The sequence below is a fragment of the Mustelus asterias genome, chromosome 11 (genome assembly GCF_964213995.1).
Source record: "Mustelus asterias chromosome 11, sMusAst1.hap1.1, whole genome shotgun sequence".
Classification (NCBI taxonomy): domain Eukaryota; kingdom Metazoa; phylum Chordata; class Chondrichthyes; order Carcharhiniformes; family Triakidae; genus Mustelus; species Mustelus asterias.
In genome coordinates this window covers 77402921-77420163 of record NC_135811.1, presented here as the reverse complement: position 1 = coordinate 77420163, position 17243 = coordinate 77402921, and the positions used below count along the sequence as shown (strand labels likewise).

General features: G+C 42.7%; 3 protein-coding genes across 3 annotated transcripts; all 3 read right to left on the bottom strand.

Moving 5' to 3' along the window:
* Positions 1–81: 81 nt before the first annotated feature.
* On the bottom strand, positions 82–1908 carry LOC144500936 (interferon a3-like). The gene is made up of 4 exons (XM_078224435.1): positions 1777–1908; positions 1330–1419; positions 289–522; positions 82–180 (listed from the first exon to the last, which is right to left on the bottom strand). Exons 1-4 carry the CDS (start codon positions 1906–1908, stop codon positions 82–84), a joined length of 555 nt encoding a protein of 184 aa, XP_078080561.1.
* A 4724-nt stretch (positions 1909–6632) lies between these two features.
* Positions 6633–8383, bottom strand: LOC144500935 (interferon alpha-21-like). The gene is made up of 4 exons (XM_078224434.1): positions 8252–8383; positions 7878–7967; positions 6833–7066; positions 6633–6731 (listed from the first exon to the last, which is right to left on the bottom strand). The coding sequence occupies exons 1-4, from the start codon at positions 8381–8383 to the stop codon at positions 6633–6635; spliced, it is 555 nt and encodes a 184-aa protein (XP_078080560.1).
* A 6735-nt stretch (positions 8384–15118) lies between these two features.
* LOC144500934 (interferon a3-like) lies at positions 15119–16945 on the bottom strand. Its single transcript, XM_078224433.1, has 4 exons — positions 16814–16945; positions 16367–16456; positions 15326–15559; positions 15119–15217 (listed from the first exon to the last, which is right to left on the bottom strand). The coding sequence occupies exons 1-4, from the start codon at positions 16943–16945 to the stop codon at positions 15119–15121; spliced, it is 555 nt and encodes a 184-aa protein (XP_078080559.1).
* Positions 16946–17243: the final 298 nt, after the last annotated feature.

Here is a 17243-nt window from a genome sequence, read left to right as displayed (position 1 = left end):
ATACTTCGATAAAAATTATACAATCTTTAAATAAATAATTACTGTTCTTTGTCTTCATATAAATATATCGAAATAAATTCTTTAATTGCTTCTGCTGATTTGTGCCGTTATGAGAAGGAGCTGTTGTAATCGGCCTCTGGTCTCAGCGCGGATTATTTCCCAGGCACACTCACTGAATCCCTGAGAAATGGAAACATTGAGGGACATGGATTAGAGAATGAACAGATTTCAATGGAGTGAAAGAAACGACATGCCGGTAATCACACAGTCAATTATCCATTGTCCCACCTGCTGTTTGAGAAACTTTTCCAGTTTCCTAAAGTAATTGTGAATGGTGGAGTTTCTCCTCAGCCTGGATCCCGGGTTCCTGACACATTCTTCCAGCTCACTGAGCTGCCGATCCAGGAGCAGCCGGAAATGTTCCACCTTGTCCCGGGCCCATGTGACTGAGCCCAGATTCATGCTATAGATCTTGTTGATGCGGCGCAGGGTTTGGTGGACAATCCGGATCCTGTCCTGAGTCTGGACAAAATATACACAACGACATTATTGAGGACATTTCTCCTTTAGCTGATTATTTAAATAGGAGGTTATTTAAGACGACAACGTGATCTTGATCAACTGGGTCATTGGTCCAAGAAATGGCAGATTGAGTAGAGAAGTGTACAGGAGTCCAAAACTAGAGGGCATAGATTTAAGGGAGAGGGGAATGATTTAAAAGCTACCTGAGGGGCAACTTTTTCACACAGAGGATGGTGCATATATGGAATGAGAGGAAGTGGCAGAAGCAGGATTTATTACAACATTTGAAAGTCATTTGGACAGGTACATGCATAGGAAAGGTTCCGAGGGATATGGGCCAAACACAGGCAAATGGGGCCAGGTCACTTTAGGAAACCTGGTCGGAATGGACGATTTGGGCCGAAAGCCCTGTTATCGTGCTGTACATCTCTCTGATTCCACGTTTACGCAGTAAAAGTGTAAGAATCACGAATTTCAAAAGTCAACACCGTCTTTTCTGATGACGGTTTTGATCATTATCAAACTGGTTACTGGTATTTTCCTCTTTTGGCGAGCAAATCTGGTACTGACAGCATTTTGGGGTAAATGGAGAGAAGAAGGTCAAACTATTCCGCAGAATGTCTATCAGTTTCCAAATGACTCAACATTAAATTTTCAGTCTTACGAGAATCAACAAATTAAAGCCTTTGCCTTTAAAAATCATTTACATTGTTCCTACTGTTGGGGATGTGTACACATTCCCCACATATCTATTACACCTGGCAGCATTAACCGAATGATCAGACAGGTTACAAATTGCACACTCACCTGTAACCTCTTGATGAGCTGGTGCAGGTCCAGGGATTTGGTTTTCAGTGATTCTCTCGTTGTTGTACACTGGAATGGGAAGGGACCTCCCTGCAACAGGACAGAATGATGTCAGAACTGGCTCCAAGCTCACACTTCACAAGCGGTCCTTACTCTCAGAAACTTGCCCCCAAAACCAGCACGGTCATTCAACAACTTATTGAAACATTTTATCTCTCACATATTTTACTGACCATCCAAACAAATCACTCTCAGTAAAAAGTGTTTCACATTTCCACACACTTCCTTCTATATTTTAATAGTTCAATGTGCATTCCATCAAGGAGATGTTCTACGTTTTTGGAAGAGACCAGATTTAATCTCAGCAATTCCTCGACAGGAGATTATCCCGAGAACCTGCGAGTTAAGATTGGTTACTCGAATCCGCGGACCTCTGCATAAACTCACCATGTCCCTCAGGGACCTTTGAGCATTCTTGTTAAGGACTTGCTGTAACTGCAGCCTCTGGCAATCCTGGCTCAGGATCCCGGGCAAACAGATTAACAAAATCCACAGCCCGCAAACACTCGGAACAAACATGTTGAAACAACACAGGGTAAAGCAGCGATCAGAAATCGCAGAAAGTGACTGGATCGGGGTTCAGTGCCGAACACAATATTAACACCAGCTGAACTCCTTCGCTGTTGGATTGAAAGGAATATTCATCCATTGTGTCCATTTGAAGGTGTGAACCAGGATATTCCTTTGACGTTACAAAAACGAATCGATTTTGCTTCTAACCGTCGTGTGCTTTCAGGGAATCTTTTAACTTGTTTCCAGAAACGACTTCTTCATTTGAAACCTTTTTCACTTTCTGCTTAATTAAGAATGAAATTTCTCTCCAATAAATTAGGATGCAAAGATACTCTTTGATATTAAAAATCGGACAGGTGCTACCCAAACTTTTACCTCTGTTGCCCTTTGTTGGCCAGACTCAGATAAGCAATCCGTTAAAAAAATCATTGCATATGTTTTAAGATTCTAAAATGCGGAACCACCTTATCCCGGCAACTGCTACGCTCACAGTCAGTGTAAACTGTCCGGAATTGGATTGGGGGTTAAAATATTAGGCTGGGTTCTAACAGAGAAAACTGATGGGTTTGATGTGGCGGGGAAGGTGCGAAGTGAATTGATTCAATGCCTTTATGGAAGCTGCACTAAAAATCCTGGATGTTTATTTAAACTCAGTGATTTTGTATTGTTCATTCGTGGGACATGGGCATCGCTGGCTGGCCACCGTTTGTTGCCCATCCTTAGTTGCCCGAGAGCAGTTGAGAGTCAACCACATTGCTGTGGATCTGGAGTCACATGTGGGCCAGACCAAGTAAGAATGGCAGATTTCCTTCCATAAAGGACATGGTTGTAATGTCCTGACTGTGTAATTAAGTATTCACTCACCAACTCGATGGAGTGATGGAATTTGACTTCCACTGAAAACCAATGGGCCTGCCAATAGGAGACTGTCTGTTGAGTTTGTTCCCATCTCCCCTTAAAGTCTGCCCCCCTCATTCCTCCCCAACAGACATTCATTCATGGTGGAGCTCACTGCGCAGACTGTGATTTCACAAAGAGGCCATTGTGAATGCGCTTGACTGGTTCGTCAGCAGGAGGTTGTTGGTCCTGAACTATCCTCACAGCACACGCAGATCGACTGCAAAAATGCATCAATGGATAATGAGCAGAAACTGTATACAATACGGACTAATTTACTCTGCTTTACTTCACGGCCCATTATAACCCCTCTGCCACAATCACAGCCAAGGGCAATAACCTTATCGGAATTGATTCTGGAAACATTCATGACATGATTGGCTCACCTACTCATGAACTTAATCAATTGAGACCTGCTTCTTTGTAGAGACAGCAATGTTAATATAAAGACGCGATGCTTGAAGATTAACTTCTCGCTCTAGCCTAATAGAGCATTTAGAACAAGTTAAATGACGAACGGATCAATGCGCTGTCTGAATCATTGTGAGACATTTCAGGTCACGGTGACACAGTAACTCTTGGGTCTCCTGCCTCATTCTCCTTTACCCTCTCCACCCCTCCGGCAGGGTCTACTGGGGTGAATGTTAACTTTTCCTTATACTTCCTGTCTTTTTTTCCTCGCCATCAAATAGTGAAGAACGAATGTCACTTCCAAACTTGCAGCTGCTTAGATATTGAGAGAAGTATAGGAACAGGGCCGGAATGCGTTCCAAACCAGGATAGAGTTTTGAGAGATGCGATCGGCAAGTCCAGCTGAAGCCGGCGGAGGCAAAACACCTCATTACTTGGCATTTCTGGCTGAAAGTGGCAACAATTGCAACCCTCTATTTCGCACTGCCATGCCTGCTGTACCGGTGATTTTGATTTGATTTATTGTCACGTGTATTGGTATACCGTGAAAAATATTGTTTCTTGCTCGCTATATAGACAAAGCATACCGTTCATACATAAGGAAAGGAGAGAGTGTTACAGTCATAGCTAGGGTGTAGAGAATGATCAACTTAATGTGAGGTAGGTCCATTCAAAAGTCTGATGGTAGCAGGGAAATGTTCTTGAGTTCGTTGTTACGTGTCCTCAGATTTTTGTATCTTTTCCCGACAGAACAAGGTAGAAGAGCGTATTTCTGGCATGTGTGGGGTCCTTAATTATGCTGGCTGCTTTTCCGGGGCTGCGGGATGTGTAGACAGTGTCAATGGATGGGAGGCTGGTTTGAGTGATGGACTGGCATTCGTTCAGGAGACTTTGTAATTTCCTGCAATCTTGGATAGAGCAGGAGCCATACCAAGCTGTGATACAACCAGAAAGAATGCTTTCTCGGGTGCATTTGTAAAGGTTGGTGAGAGTTGTAGTGGACATACCAAATTTCCTTAGTCTTTTCTAGAAGGTAGAGGCATTGGTGGGCTTTCTTATCTGTAGTGTCAGCAGGTTGTTGGTGGTCTGGACACCTAAAAACGTGAAGCTCTCAACCATTTCTAGTTCATCCCCATTGATGTAAACAGGGGCATGTCTTCCACTACATTTCCTGAAGTCGATGACTATCCCGATTGTTTCGTTGACATTGAGTGAGAGATTATTGTTGTCACACCAGTTCACCAGATTGTCTATCTCGTTTCGGTACTCCATCTCATCATTGTTTGCGGTCCGACCCACTACCATGGCGTCATCAGCAAACTTGGAAATCGAATTGGAGGCGAATTTGGCCACACAGTCATAGATGTATAAGGAGTATAGTAGGGGGCTGAGAACACAGCCTCGTGGGGCACCGGTGTTGAGGATGGTCGTGGAGGAGGCGATATTGCCTTTCCTTACTGATTGTGAGTAAGGAAGTTCAGGATGCAGTCGCAGAGGGAGGAGCTGAGGCCCAGGCCACGGAGTTTGGAGATGAGTAATTGGGATGATTGTGGAGAACCGTATCTCGTTGGTTGTTTAACTATCGACCACCATTCTCAACTTCATATGGCAAATGCCTTTCAGAAACATATCCTACATTGTTGTGTCGATGATGGGGTGAAATGCAACATGCATTGGAAAATCCCCGATGGCCAAAAAAAGGTGAGAAATGACAATAATGTGGGCAACGCTGCTTTTTCTCTTCACTATATGTATATGAAATAGTATACAATTTTTTACATGATGATAATGCTTTCATGATATGCATAGTTGTAAGTGCTCCAAAAAGACACAGTGCCGCAAAGCAACTTCGCACTGGAGGGAAATTCGAGAAATAATGCAGATGACAGGTATTTCAGTCTTGTTAACCAATAAGTGGAAAGGTACACTTTGTGCTCATTAATGGTCAGCGTTTCAATGAATGTCGCAAAATCTTTGCACAATGCAATTTCTTGCTAAGAGATGATCAACAATGTGTAAACAGAGCTTTGAGATGAATTCGCAGTGGAAACCCCTTCCTACCAAATGGAAGCGTTACGCTATCAGGAGACACATTGCCCCGAAAACAATAAGGTCACATCTGGGCGACTGATCGCCAACAAACCATTCATTTACCCCTGAACATCTGCTGATTGTGTTGTGGTGCCACCCTGAATGGAAAGCTAAGCTTCACAGTCAATAGCTATTATACATTCTGATTATAGTTGTATTTCTCGATATATTGAAGGGATTCTTTGACCGGACTTTATTACTTTTTCTCTATAACAAGGCCGTTTTATTTCCATTTCGTTCACTTCGGTGTTGCGAATAATTGAATCATTTTGTACCATGTAATATTTAGCCAAAATGTTTGAGTCTTGAAAAAAAATACAATGACCTGATGTAAATCTGAGTTGCAAACAGTCGGAATCTTTTCGATAGATATTTGTTTGCATTTAGACATGATTTCAAGAAATCAAAAATTGCAAACACAGCACAGTCAAAGAGGAAAACTGATAATATATTTAACATCAAAGCGTTCAGGTTAAGAAACGGTTAAATATTGAGAATGGAGTATGTTTCTCCGATGCTGTTTACACTAATGGTCTATAACCTGAGTAGATCACCAGGTGCTCATTGACAGTGGGTGTGCATTTGAACAGCAATTGAATACATTTCGGTTCTGACAGAGGACAGCACAGCTAATCCCGTGCTCAAAGAAGTAAATGCAACTTCTCGAAATGTACCAGTTTCTATTCTGCAGCTATTAACAAGAGACACATATTTCGATGTCTTATTTCGTATCTGCACACACTTTAGGACAATAGTGCGGAAGTAATTCATTTGAATCCGCTCATAAACATCATCCAGAACAGATAGAGTCTTGGCGAGGGACATGAATTCGGAAGCACTGGGCCGCCCAAACTCCATAACCCAGTGATTGAAATCTCTCACATAAGATGAACAGAAACACCCAGCTGACATCGACATCAATGTGGAAACGAAGACAACATCATGAAACTCAAAGTTCAAAATATTTATTGTGAAACTGTAATTTGGGACACATCTGATGCCAATAAATACAGTCTATTACAATATAATATAAAACTGCTGTAAATAAATATATATCTTGCAGCCTCTCGCATTCATCAAATATTTTTAGTTTTGAAATAGGTTCACACAGTGCATCCAGGTATGAATATTAGACTCATAAATTAAATATTAAAAAGGTATATTATTATTTCATTATGATATTATGTTGTACAATGGCCATTCTCACACTGGTAAACCAAACCGGCTTGTGCAGCTGACTGAACAATATAATACTTCGATAAAAATTATACAATCTTTAAATAAATAATTACTGTTCTTTGTCTTCATATAAATATATCGAAATAAATTCTTTAATTGCTTCTGCTGATTTGTGCCGTTATGAGAAGGAGCTGTTGTAATCGGCCTCTGGTCTCAGCGCGGATTATTTCCCAGGCACACTCACTGAATCCCTGAGAAATGGAAACATTGAGGGACATGGATTAGAGAATGAACAGATTTCAATGGGGTGAAAGAAACAACATGCCGGTAATCACACAGTCAATTGTCCCACCTGCTGTTTGAGAAACTTTTCCAGTTTCCTAAAGTAATTGTGAATGGTGGAGTTTCTCCTCAGCCTGGATCCCGGGTTCCTGACACATTCTTCCAGCTCACTGAGCTGCCGATCCAGGAGCAGCCGGAAATGTTCCACCTTGTCCCGCGCCCATGTGACTGAGCCCGGGTTCATGCTGTAGATCATGTTGATGTGGCGCAGGGTTTGGTGGACAATTCGGATCCTGTCCTGAGTCTGGACAAAATATACACAACGACATATTGAGGACATTTCTCCTTTAGCTGATTATTTAAATAGGAGGTTATTTAAGACGACAACGTGATCTTGATCAACTGGGTCATTGGTCCAAGAAATAGCAGATTATGAGTAGAGAAGTGTACAGGAGTCCAAAACTAGAGGGCATAGATTTAAGGGAGAGGGGAATGATTTAAAAGCTACCTGAGGGGCAACTTTTTCACACAGAGGATGGTGCGTATATGGAATGAGAGGAAGTGGCAGAAGCAGGATTTATTACAACATTTGAAAGTCATTTGGACAGGTACATGCATAGGAAAGGTTCCGAGGGATATGGGCCAAACACAGGCAAATGGGGCCAGTTCAGTTCAAGAAACCTGGTCGCAATAGATGATTCGGGCCGAAAGGCCTGTTTCCGTGCTGTATATCTCTCTGATTCCACGTTTACGCAGTAAAAGTGTAAGAATTACGAATTTCAAAAGTCAACACCGTCTTTTCTGGTGACAATTTTGATCAATATCAAACTGGTTACTGGTATTTTCCTCTTTTGGCGAGCAAATCTGGTACTGACAGCATTTTGGGGTAAATGGAGAGAAGAAGGTCAAACTATTCCGCAGAATGTCTATCAGTCCCCAAAATGCTCAACATTAAATTTTCAGTCTTACGACAATCAACAAAATAAAGTCTTTGCCTTTAAAAATCATTTACATTGTTCCTACTGTTGGGGGGATGTGGATACATTATCCGATATATCTATTATACCTGGTAGCATTAACAGAATGATCAGACAGGTTGCAAAGTGCACACTCACCTGTAACCTCTTGATGAGCTGGTGCAGGTCCAGGGATTTGGTCTTCAGTGATTCTCTCGTTGCCATACACTGGAATGGGAAGGGACCTCCCTGCAACAGGACAGAGTGACTGTCAGAACCGGCTCCAAGCTCACACTTCACAAGCGGTCCTTACTCTCAGAAACTTGCCCCCAAATCCAGCACGGTCATTCAACAACTCGCTGAAGCATTTTATCTCTCACATATTTTACTGACCATCGAAATAAATCACTCTTCGTAAAAAGTGTTTCACATTTCCACACACTTCCTTCTATATTTTAATACTTCAATGTGCATTACATCAAGGAGATGCTCTGCACTTTTGGAGGAATCCGCGGACCTCTGCATAAACTCACCATGTCCCTCAGGGACCTTTGAGCATTCTTGTTAAGGACTTGCTGTAACTGCAGCCTCTGGCAATCCTGGCTCAGGATCCCGGGCAAACAGATTAACAAAATCCACAGCCCGCAAACACTCGGAACAAACATGTTGAACCAACACAGGGTAAAGCAGCGATCAGAAATCACAGAAAGTGACTGGATCGGGGTTCAGTGCCGAACACAATATCAACACCAGCTGAACTCCTTCGCTGTTGGATTACAAGGAATATTCATCCATTGTGTCCTTTTGAAGGTGTGAACCAGGATATTCCTTTGACGTTACAAAATCGAGTCGATTTTGCTTCTAACCGCGGTGTGTTTTCAGGGAATCTTTTAACCTGTTTCCAGAAACGACTTCTTCATTTGAAACCGTTTTCACTTTCTGCTTAATTAAGGGAATGCATTATCTCTCATAAATTTGGATGCAAATATATCCTTTGATATTAAAAATCGGACAGATGCTACCCAAACATTTGCCTCTGTTGGCCCTTTGTTGGCCAGACTTGAGAAAAACATCCGTTAAAAAAATCATTTCATATGTTTTAAGATTCTAAAATGCGGAACCACCTTATCTCGGGAACTGCATGACTCACAGTCAGTGTAATCTGTTCAGAATTGGATTGAGATTTAAAATATTAGGCTGGGCTCTAACAGGGAAGAATGATGGGTTTGATGTGGCGGGGAAGGTGAGAAGTGAATTGATTCAATGCCATTATGGAAACTGCACTAAAAATCATGGATGCTCATTTAAACTCAAGGATTTTGTTTTATTCATTCGTGGGACATGGGCATCGCGAGCTGGCTAGCGTTTGTTGCCCATCCTTAGTTGCCCTAGAGCAGTTGAGAGTCAACCACATTGCTGTGGATCTGGAGTCACATGTGGGCCAGACCAAGTAAGAATGGCAGATTTCCTTCCATAAAGGACATGGTTGTAATGTCCTGACTGTGTAATTAAGTATTCACTGAACAACTCGATGGAATGATGGAATTTGACTTCCACTGAAATCCAATGGGCCTGCCAATAGGAGACTGGCTGTTGAGTTTGTTCCCATCTCCCCTTAAAGTCTGTCTCCCCTCATTCCTCCCCAACAGACATTCATTCATGGTGAAGCTAACTGTGCAGACTGTTATTTCACAAAGAGGCCATTGTGAAAGCGCTTGACTGGTTAGTCAGCAGGAGGTTGTTAGTCCTGAACTATCCTCACAGCACACACAGATAGACTGCAAAAATGCATCAATGGATAATGAGCAGAAACTGTATACAATACGGACTAATTTACCCTGCTTTACCTCACGGCCCATTATAACCCCTCTGCCACAATCACAGCCAAGGGCAATAACCTTATCGGAATTGATTCTGGAAACATTCACGACATGATTGGCTCACCTACTCATGAATTTAATCAATTGAGACCTGCTTCTTTGTAGAGACACCAATGTTAATATAAAGACGCGATGCTTGAAGATTAACTTCTAGCTCTAGCCTAATAGAGCATTTAGAACAAGTTAAAGGAGAGGGGCCATGTTTTTGAGGAAGAGAAGGTGTTACAAGCTAATAGGCTGGAGGAAATAGATGTTCGGAGGGAGGATGCCCGGCAGTTTTGAATAAACTGAAGGTCGATAAGTCCCCTGGGCCTGATGAAATATATCCTAGGATTCTTTGGGAGGCAAGGGATGAGATTGCAGAGCCTTTGGCTTTGATCTTTGGGTCCTCGCTGTCCACGGGGATGGTGCCAGAGGACTGGAGAATGGCGAATGTTGTTCCCCTGTTTAAGAAAGGGAATAGAAATGACCCTGGTAATTATAGACCGGTTAGTCTTACTTCGGTGGTTGGTAAATTGATGGAAAAGTTCCTTAGAGATGGGATTTAAGACCATTTAGAAAGATGCGGATTAATCCGGGATAGTCAGCATGGATTCGTGAAGGGCAAGTCGTGCCTCACAAATTTGATTGAATTTTTTGAGGAGGTAACTAAGTGTGTTGATGGAGGTAGGGCAGTTGATGTCATATACATGGATTTTCGTAAGGCATTTGAGAAGGTCCCCCATGGTCGGCTGATGATGAAAGTGAGGAGGTGTGGGATAGAGGGAAAGTTGGCCGATTGGATAGGTAACTGGCTGTCTGATCGAAGACAGAGGGTGGTGGTGGATGGAAAATTTTCGGATTGGAGGCAGGTTGCTAGCGGAGTGCCGCAGGGATCAGTGCTTGGTCCTCTGCTCTTTGTGATTTTTATGAATGGCTTAGAGCAGGGGGCTGAAGGGTGGATCAGTAAATTTGCTGATGACACCAAGATTGGTGGAGTCGTGGATGAGGTGGAGGGCTGTTGTAGGCTGCAAAGAGACATAGATAGGATGCAAAGCTGGGCTGAAAAATGGCAAATGGAGTTTAACCCTGATAAATGTGAGGTGATTCATTTTGGTAGGACTAATTTAAATGTGGATTACAGGGTCAAAGGTAGGGTTCTGAAGACTGTGGAGGAACAGAGAGATCTTGGGGTCCATATCCACAGATCTCTAAAGGTTGCCACTCAAGTGGATAGAGCTGTGAAGAAGGCCTATAGTGTGTTAGCTTTTCTTAACAGGGGGTTGGAGTTTAAGAGTCGTGGGGTTATGCTGCAACTGTACAGGACCTTGGTGAGACCACATTTGGAATATTGTGTGCAGGTCTGGTCACCTCACTATAAGAAGGATGTGGAAGCGCTGGAAAGAGTGCAGAGGAGATTTACCAGGATGCTGCCTGGTTTGGAGGGTAGGTCTTATGAGGAAAGGTTGAGGGAGCTAGGGCTGTTCTATCTGGAGCGGAGGAGGCTGAGGGGAGTCTTAATAGAGGTTTATAAAATGATGAAGGGGATAGATAGAGTGAACGTTCAAAGACTATTTCCTCGGGTGGATGGAGCTATTACAAGGGGGCATAACTATAGGGTTCATGGTGGGAGATATAGGAAGGATATCAGAGGTAGGTTTTTTACGCAGAGTGTGTTTGGGGTGTGGAATGGACTGCCTGCAGTGATAGTGGAGTCAGACACTTTAGGAACATTAAAGCGCTGATTGGATAGGCACATGGAGCACACCAGGATAATAGGGAGTGGGATAGCTTGATCTTGGTTTCAGATAAAGCTCGGCACAACATCGTGGGCCGAAGGGCCTGTTCTGTGCTGTACTGTTCTATGTTCTAAATGACTAAAGAATCAATGGTCTATCTGAATCATTGTGAGAGATTTCAGGTCACGGTGACACAGTAACTCTAGGGTCTCCTGCCTGATTCTCCTTTACCCTCTCCACCCCTCCGGCAGGGTCTATTGGGGTGAATGTTAACTTTTCCTTATACTTCCTGTCTTTTTTTCCTCGTCATCAAATAGTGAGGAACGAATGTCATTTCCAAACTTGCAGCTGCTTAGATATTGAAAGAAGTATAGGAACAGGGCCGGAATGCGTTCCAAACCAGGATAGAGTTTTGAGAGATGCGATCGGCAAGTCCAGCTGAAGCCGGCGGAGGCAAAACACCTCATTACTTGGCATTTCTGGCTGAAAGTGGCAACAATTTCAACTCTCTATTTTGCACTGCCATGCCTGCTGCACCGGTGATTTTGATTTGATTTATTGTCACGTGTATTGGTATACCGTGAAAAATATTGTTTCTTGCTCGCTATATAGACAAAGCATACCGTTCATATATAAGGAAAGGAGAGAGTGTTACAGTCATAGCTAGGGTGTAGAGAATGATCAACTTAATATGAGGTAGGTCCATTCAAAAGTCTGATGGTAGCAGGGAAATGTTCTTGAGTTCGTTGGTACGTGTCCTCAGATTTTTGTATCTTTTCCCGACAGAACAAGGTCGTAGAGCGTATTTCTGGCATGTATGGGGTCCTTAATTATGCTGGCTGCTTTTCCGAGGCTGCGGGAAGTGTAGACAGTGTCAATGGGTGGGGGGCTGGTTTGAGTGATGGACTGGCATTCGTTCAGGAGACTTTGTAATTTCCTGCAAACTTGGATGGAGCAGGAGCCATACCAAGCTGTGACACAACCAGAAAGAATGCTTTCTCGGGTGCATCTGTAAAGGTTGGTGAGAGTTGTAGTGGACATACCAAATTTCCTTCGTCTTTTCAGAAGGTAGAGGCATTTGTGGGCTTTCTGAACTATAGTGTCAGCAGGTGGGCTGGACACCTAAAAACGTGAAGCTCTCAACCATTTCTAGTTCATCCCCATTGATGTAAACAGGGGCATGTCTTCCACTACATTTCCTGAAGTCGATGACTATCCCGATTGTTTAGTCGACATTGAGTGAGAGATTATTGTTGTCACACCAGTTCGCCAGATTCTCTATCTCCTTTCGGTACTCCATCTCATCATTGTTTGAGGTCCGACCTATTATCATGGCGTCAACAGCAAACTTGAAAATCGAGTTGGAGGCGAATTTGGCCACACGGTCATCGATGTATAACAGGTATAGTAGGGGGCTGAGAACACAGCCTCGTGGGGCACCGGTGTTGAGGATGGTCGTGGAGGAGGCGATGTTGCCTTTCCTTACTGATTGTGAGTAAGGAAGTTCAGGATGCAGTCGCAGAGGGAGGAGCTGAGGCCCAGGCCACGGAGTTTGGAGATGAGTAATTGGGATGATGGTGGAGCACCGTATCTCGTTGGTTGTTTAACTATCGACCACCATTCTCAACTTCATATGGCAAATGCCTTTCAAAAACATATCCTACATTGTTGTGTCGATGATGGGGTGAAATGCAACATGCACTGGAAAATCCCCGATGGCCAAAAAAAGGTGAGAAATGACAATAATGTGGGCAACGCTGATTTTTCTCTTCACTATATGTATATGAAATAGTATACAATTTTTTACAAAATGATAATACTTTAATGATATGCATAGTTGTAAGTGCTCCAAAAAGACACAGTGCCGCAAAGCAACTTCGCACTGGAGGGAAATTCGAGAAATAATGCAGATGACGGTGTGCACTTTCATTCTTGTTAACCAATAAGTGGAAAGGTACACTTTGTGCTCATTAATGGTCAGCGTTTCATTGAATGTCGCAAAATATTTGCACTATGCAATTTCTTGCTAAGAGATGATCATCAATGTGTAAACAGGGCATTGAGATGAATTCCCAGTGGAAACCCCTTCCTACCAAATGGAAGCGTTACGTTATCAGGAGACACATTGCCCCAAAAACAATAAGGTCACATCTGGACGACTGATCGCCAACAAACCATTTATTTCCCCCTGAACATCTGCTGATTGTGTTGTGGTGCCACCCTGAATGGAAAGCTAAGCTTCACAGTCAATAGCTATTATACATTCTGATTATAGTTGTATTTCTCGATATATTGAGGGGATTCTTTGAGCGGACTTTATTACTTTTTCTCTATAACAATGCCGGTTCATTTCCATTTCGTTCACTTCGGTGTTGCGAATAATTGAATCATTTTGTACCATGTAATATTTAGCCAAAATGTTTGATTGTTGAAAAAAAATACAATGACCTGATGTAAATCTGAGTTGCAAACAGTGGGAATCTTTTCGATAGATATTTGTTTGCATTTATACATGATTTCAAGAAATCAAAAATTGCAAACACAGCACAGTCAAAGAGGAAAACTGATAATATATTTAACATCAAAGCGTTCAGGTTAAGGAACGGTTAAATATTGAGAATGGAGTATGTTTCTCCGATGCTGTTTACACTAATGGTCTATAACCTGAGTAGATCACCAGGTGCTCATTGACAGTGGGTGTGCATTTGAACAGCAATTGAATACATTTCGGTTCTGACAGACCTCTTTTTAGGTCAAACCAATTAAACAAACTCAAATTAAATCAGGACAAAGTAAAAGGGGCAGCTCCCCAAAAAGGAGGGGGAACAGCCCGAACAGAAATCAAAATACAAAGGAAACTTAAAAACATCAAATTAAAATGTGATTATTAGGGTCAATAATGCACCCCAACCCCTGCGGTGCCCAGCGGGCGCGGAAAGCGTCAACCTCGCCCGTGGACACCGCATGCTCCCTCTCCAGGGACACCTGGCCGCGAACGTAGCCGCGGTAGAGGGGAAGACAGTCAGGATGGACGGCCCCCTCGATCGCCCGCTGCCTGGACCGGTAAATGGCGCGTTTCGCCAGGTCGGTTCTGACAGAGGGCAGCATAGCTAATCCCGGGCTCAAAGAGGTAAATGCAACTTCTCGAAATGTACCAGTTTCTATTCTGCAGCTATTAACAAGAGACACATATTTCGATGTCTTATTTCGCATCTGCACACACTTTAGGACAATAGTGCGGAAGTAAATCATTTGAATCCGCTCATAAACATCATCCAGAACAGATAGAGTCTTGGCGTGGGACATGAATTCGGAAGCACTGGGCCGCCCAAACTCCATAACCCAGTGATTGAAATCTCTCACATAAGATGAACAGAAACACCCAGCTGACATCGACATCAATGTGGAAACGAAGACAACATCATGAAACTCAAAGTTCAAAATATTTATTGTGAAACTGTAATTTGGGACACATCTGATGCCAATAAATACAGTCGATTACAATATAAAACTGCTGTAAATAAATATATATCTTGCAGCCTCTCGCATTCATCAAATATTTTTAGTTTTGAAATAGGTTCACACAGTGCATCCAGGTATGAATATTAGACTCATAAATTAAATATTAAAAAGTTATATTATTATTTCATTATGATATTATGTTGTACAATGGCCATTTTCACACTGGCAAACCGGCTTGTGCAGCTGACTGAACAATATAATCCTTCGATAAAAATTATACGATCTTTAAATATATAATTACTGTTCCCTGTCTTCATATAAATATATCGATAGAAATTCTTTAATTGCTTCCGCTGATTTGTGCCGTTATGAGAAGGAGCTGTTGTAATCGGCCTCTGGTCTCAGCGCGGATTATTTCCCAGGCACACTCACTGAATCCCTGAGAAATGGAAACATTGAGGGACATGGATTAGAGAATGAACAGATTTCAATGGAGTGAAAGAAACGACATGCCGGTAATCACACAGTCAATTATCCATTGTCCCACCTGCTGTTTGAGAAACTTTTCCAGTTTCCTAAAGTAATTGTGAATGGTGGAGTTTCTCCTCAGCCTGGATCCCGGGTTCCTGACACATTCTTCCAGCTCACTGAGCTGCCGATCCAGGAGCAGCCGGAAATGTTCCACCTTGTCCCGGGCCCATGTGACTGAGCCCAGATTCATGCTATAGATCTTGTTGATGCGGCGCAGGGTTTGGTGGACAATCCGGATCCTGTCCTGAGTCTGGACAAAATATACACAACGACATTATTGAGGACATTTCTCCTTTAGCTGATTATTTAAATAGGAGGTTATTTAAGACGACAACGTGATCTTGATCAACTGGGTCATTGGTCCAAGAAATGGCAGATTGAGTAGAGAAGTGTACAGGAGTCCAAAACTAGAGGGCATAGATTTAAGGGAGAGGGGAATGATTTAAAAGCTACCTGAGGGGCAACTTTTTCACACAGAGGATGGTGCATATATGGAATGAGAGGAAGTGGCAGAAGCAGGATTTATTACAACATTTGAAAGTCATTTGGACAGGTACATGCATAGGAAAGGTTCCGAGGGATATGGGCCAAACACAGGCAAATGGGGCCAGGTCACTTTAGGAAACCTGGTCGGAATGGACGATTTGGGCCGAAAGCCCTGTTATCGTGCTGTACATCTCTCTGATTCCACGTTTACGCAGTAAAAGTGGAAGAATCACGAATTTCAAAAGTCAACACCGTCTTTTCTGATGACAGTTTTGATCATTATCAAACTGGTTACTGGTATTTTCCTCTTTTGGCGAGCAAATCTGGTACTGACAGCATTTTGGGGTAAATGGAGAGAAGAAGGTCAAACTATTCCGCAGAATGTCTATCAGTTTCCAAATGACTCAACATTAAATTTTCAGTCTTACGAGAATCAACAAATTAAAGCCTTTGCCTTTAAAAATCATTTACATTGTTCCTACTGTTGGGGATGTGTACACATTCCCCACATATCTATTACACCTGGCAGCATTAACCGAATGATCAGACAGGTTACAAATTGCACACTCACCTGTAACCTCTTGATGAGCTGGTGCAGGTCCAGGGATTTGGTTTTCAGTGATTCTCTCGTTGTTGTACACTGGAATGGGAAGGGACCTCCCTGCAACAGGACAGAATGATGTCAGAACTGGCTCCAAGCTCACACTTCACAAGCGGTCCTTACTCTCAGAAACTTGCCCCCAAAACCAGCACGGTCATTCAACAACTTATTGAAACATTTTATCTCTCACATATTTTACTGACCATCCAAACAAATCACTCTCAGTAAAAAGTGTTTCACATTTCCACACACTTCCTTCTATATTTTAATAGTTCAATGTGCATTCCATCAAGGAGATGTTCTACGTTTTTGGAAGAGACCAGATTTAATCTCAGCAATTCCTCGACAGGAGATTATCCCGAGAACCTGCGAGTTAAGATTGGTTACTCGAATCCGCGGACCTCTGCATAAACTCACCATGTCCCTCAGGGACCTTTGAGCATTCTTGTTAAGGACTTGCTGTAACTGCAGCCTCTGGCAATCCTGGCTCAGGATCCCGGGCAAACAGATTAACAAAATCCACAGCCCGCAAACACTCGGAACAAACATGTTGAAACAACACAGGGTAAAGCAGCGATCAGAAATCGCAGAAAGTGACTGGATCGGGGTTCAGTGCCGAACACAATATTAACACCAGCTGAACTCCTTCGCTGTTGGATTGAAAGGAATATTCATCCATTGTGTCCATTTGAAGGTGTGAACCAGGATATTCCTTTGACGTTACAAAAACGAATCGATTTTGCTTCTAACCGTCGTGTGCTTTCAGGGAATCTTTTAACTTGTTTCCAGAAACGACTTCTTCATTTGAAACCTTTTTCACTTTCTGCTTAATTAAGAATGAAATTTC

Bases quoted from the DNA above. Each gene is read 5' to 3' on its own strand.
- LOC144500936 (XM_078224435.1), bottom strand. From the start codon at position 1,908: ATGTTTGTTCCGAGTGTTTGCGGGCTGTGGATTTTGTTAATCTGTTTG. The intron at 1,420-1,776 runs GTGAGTTTATGC...GTCCTGTTGCAG, and splicing joins AAAGGTCCCTGAGGGACATG to GGAGGTCCCTTCCCATTCCA. The intron at 181-288 runs GTGGGACAATGG...TCCATTTCTCAG, and splicing joins AAAAGTTTCTCAAACAGCAG to GGATTCAGTGAGTGTGCCTG.
- LOC144500935 (XM_078224434.1), bottom strand. From the start codon at position 8,383: ATGTTTGTTCCGAGTGTTTGCGGGCTGTGGATTTTGTTAATCTGTTTG. The intron at 7,968-8,251 runs GTGAGTTTATGC...GTCCTGTTGCAG, and splicing joins AAAGGTCCCTGAGGGACATG to GGAGGTCCCTTCCCATTCCA. The intron at 7,067-7,877 runs GTGAGTGTGCAC...TATTTTGTCCAG, and splicing joins AGCTCATCAAGAGGTTACAG to ACTCAGGACAGGATCCGAAT.
- LOC144500934 (XM_078224433.1), bottom strand. From the start codon at position 16,945: ATGTTTGTTCCGAGTGTTTGCGGGCTGTGGATTTTGTTAATCTGTTTG. The intron at 15,560-16,366 runs GTGAGTGTGCAA...TATTTTGTCCAG, and splicing joins AGCTCATCAAGAGGTTACAG to ACTCAGGACAGGATCCGGAT. The intron at 15,218-15,325 runs GTGGGACAATGG...TCCATTTCTCAG, and splicing joins AAAAGTTTCTCAAACAGCAG to GGATTCAGTGAGTGTGCCTG.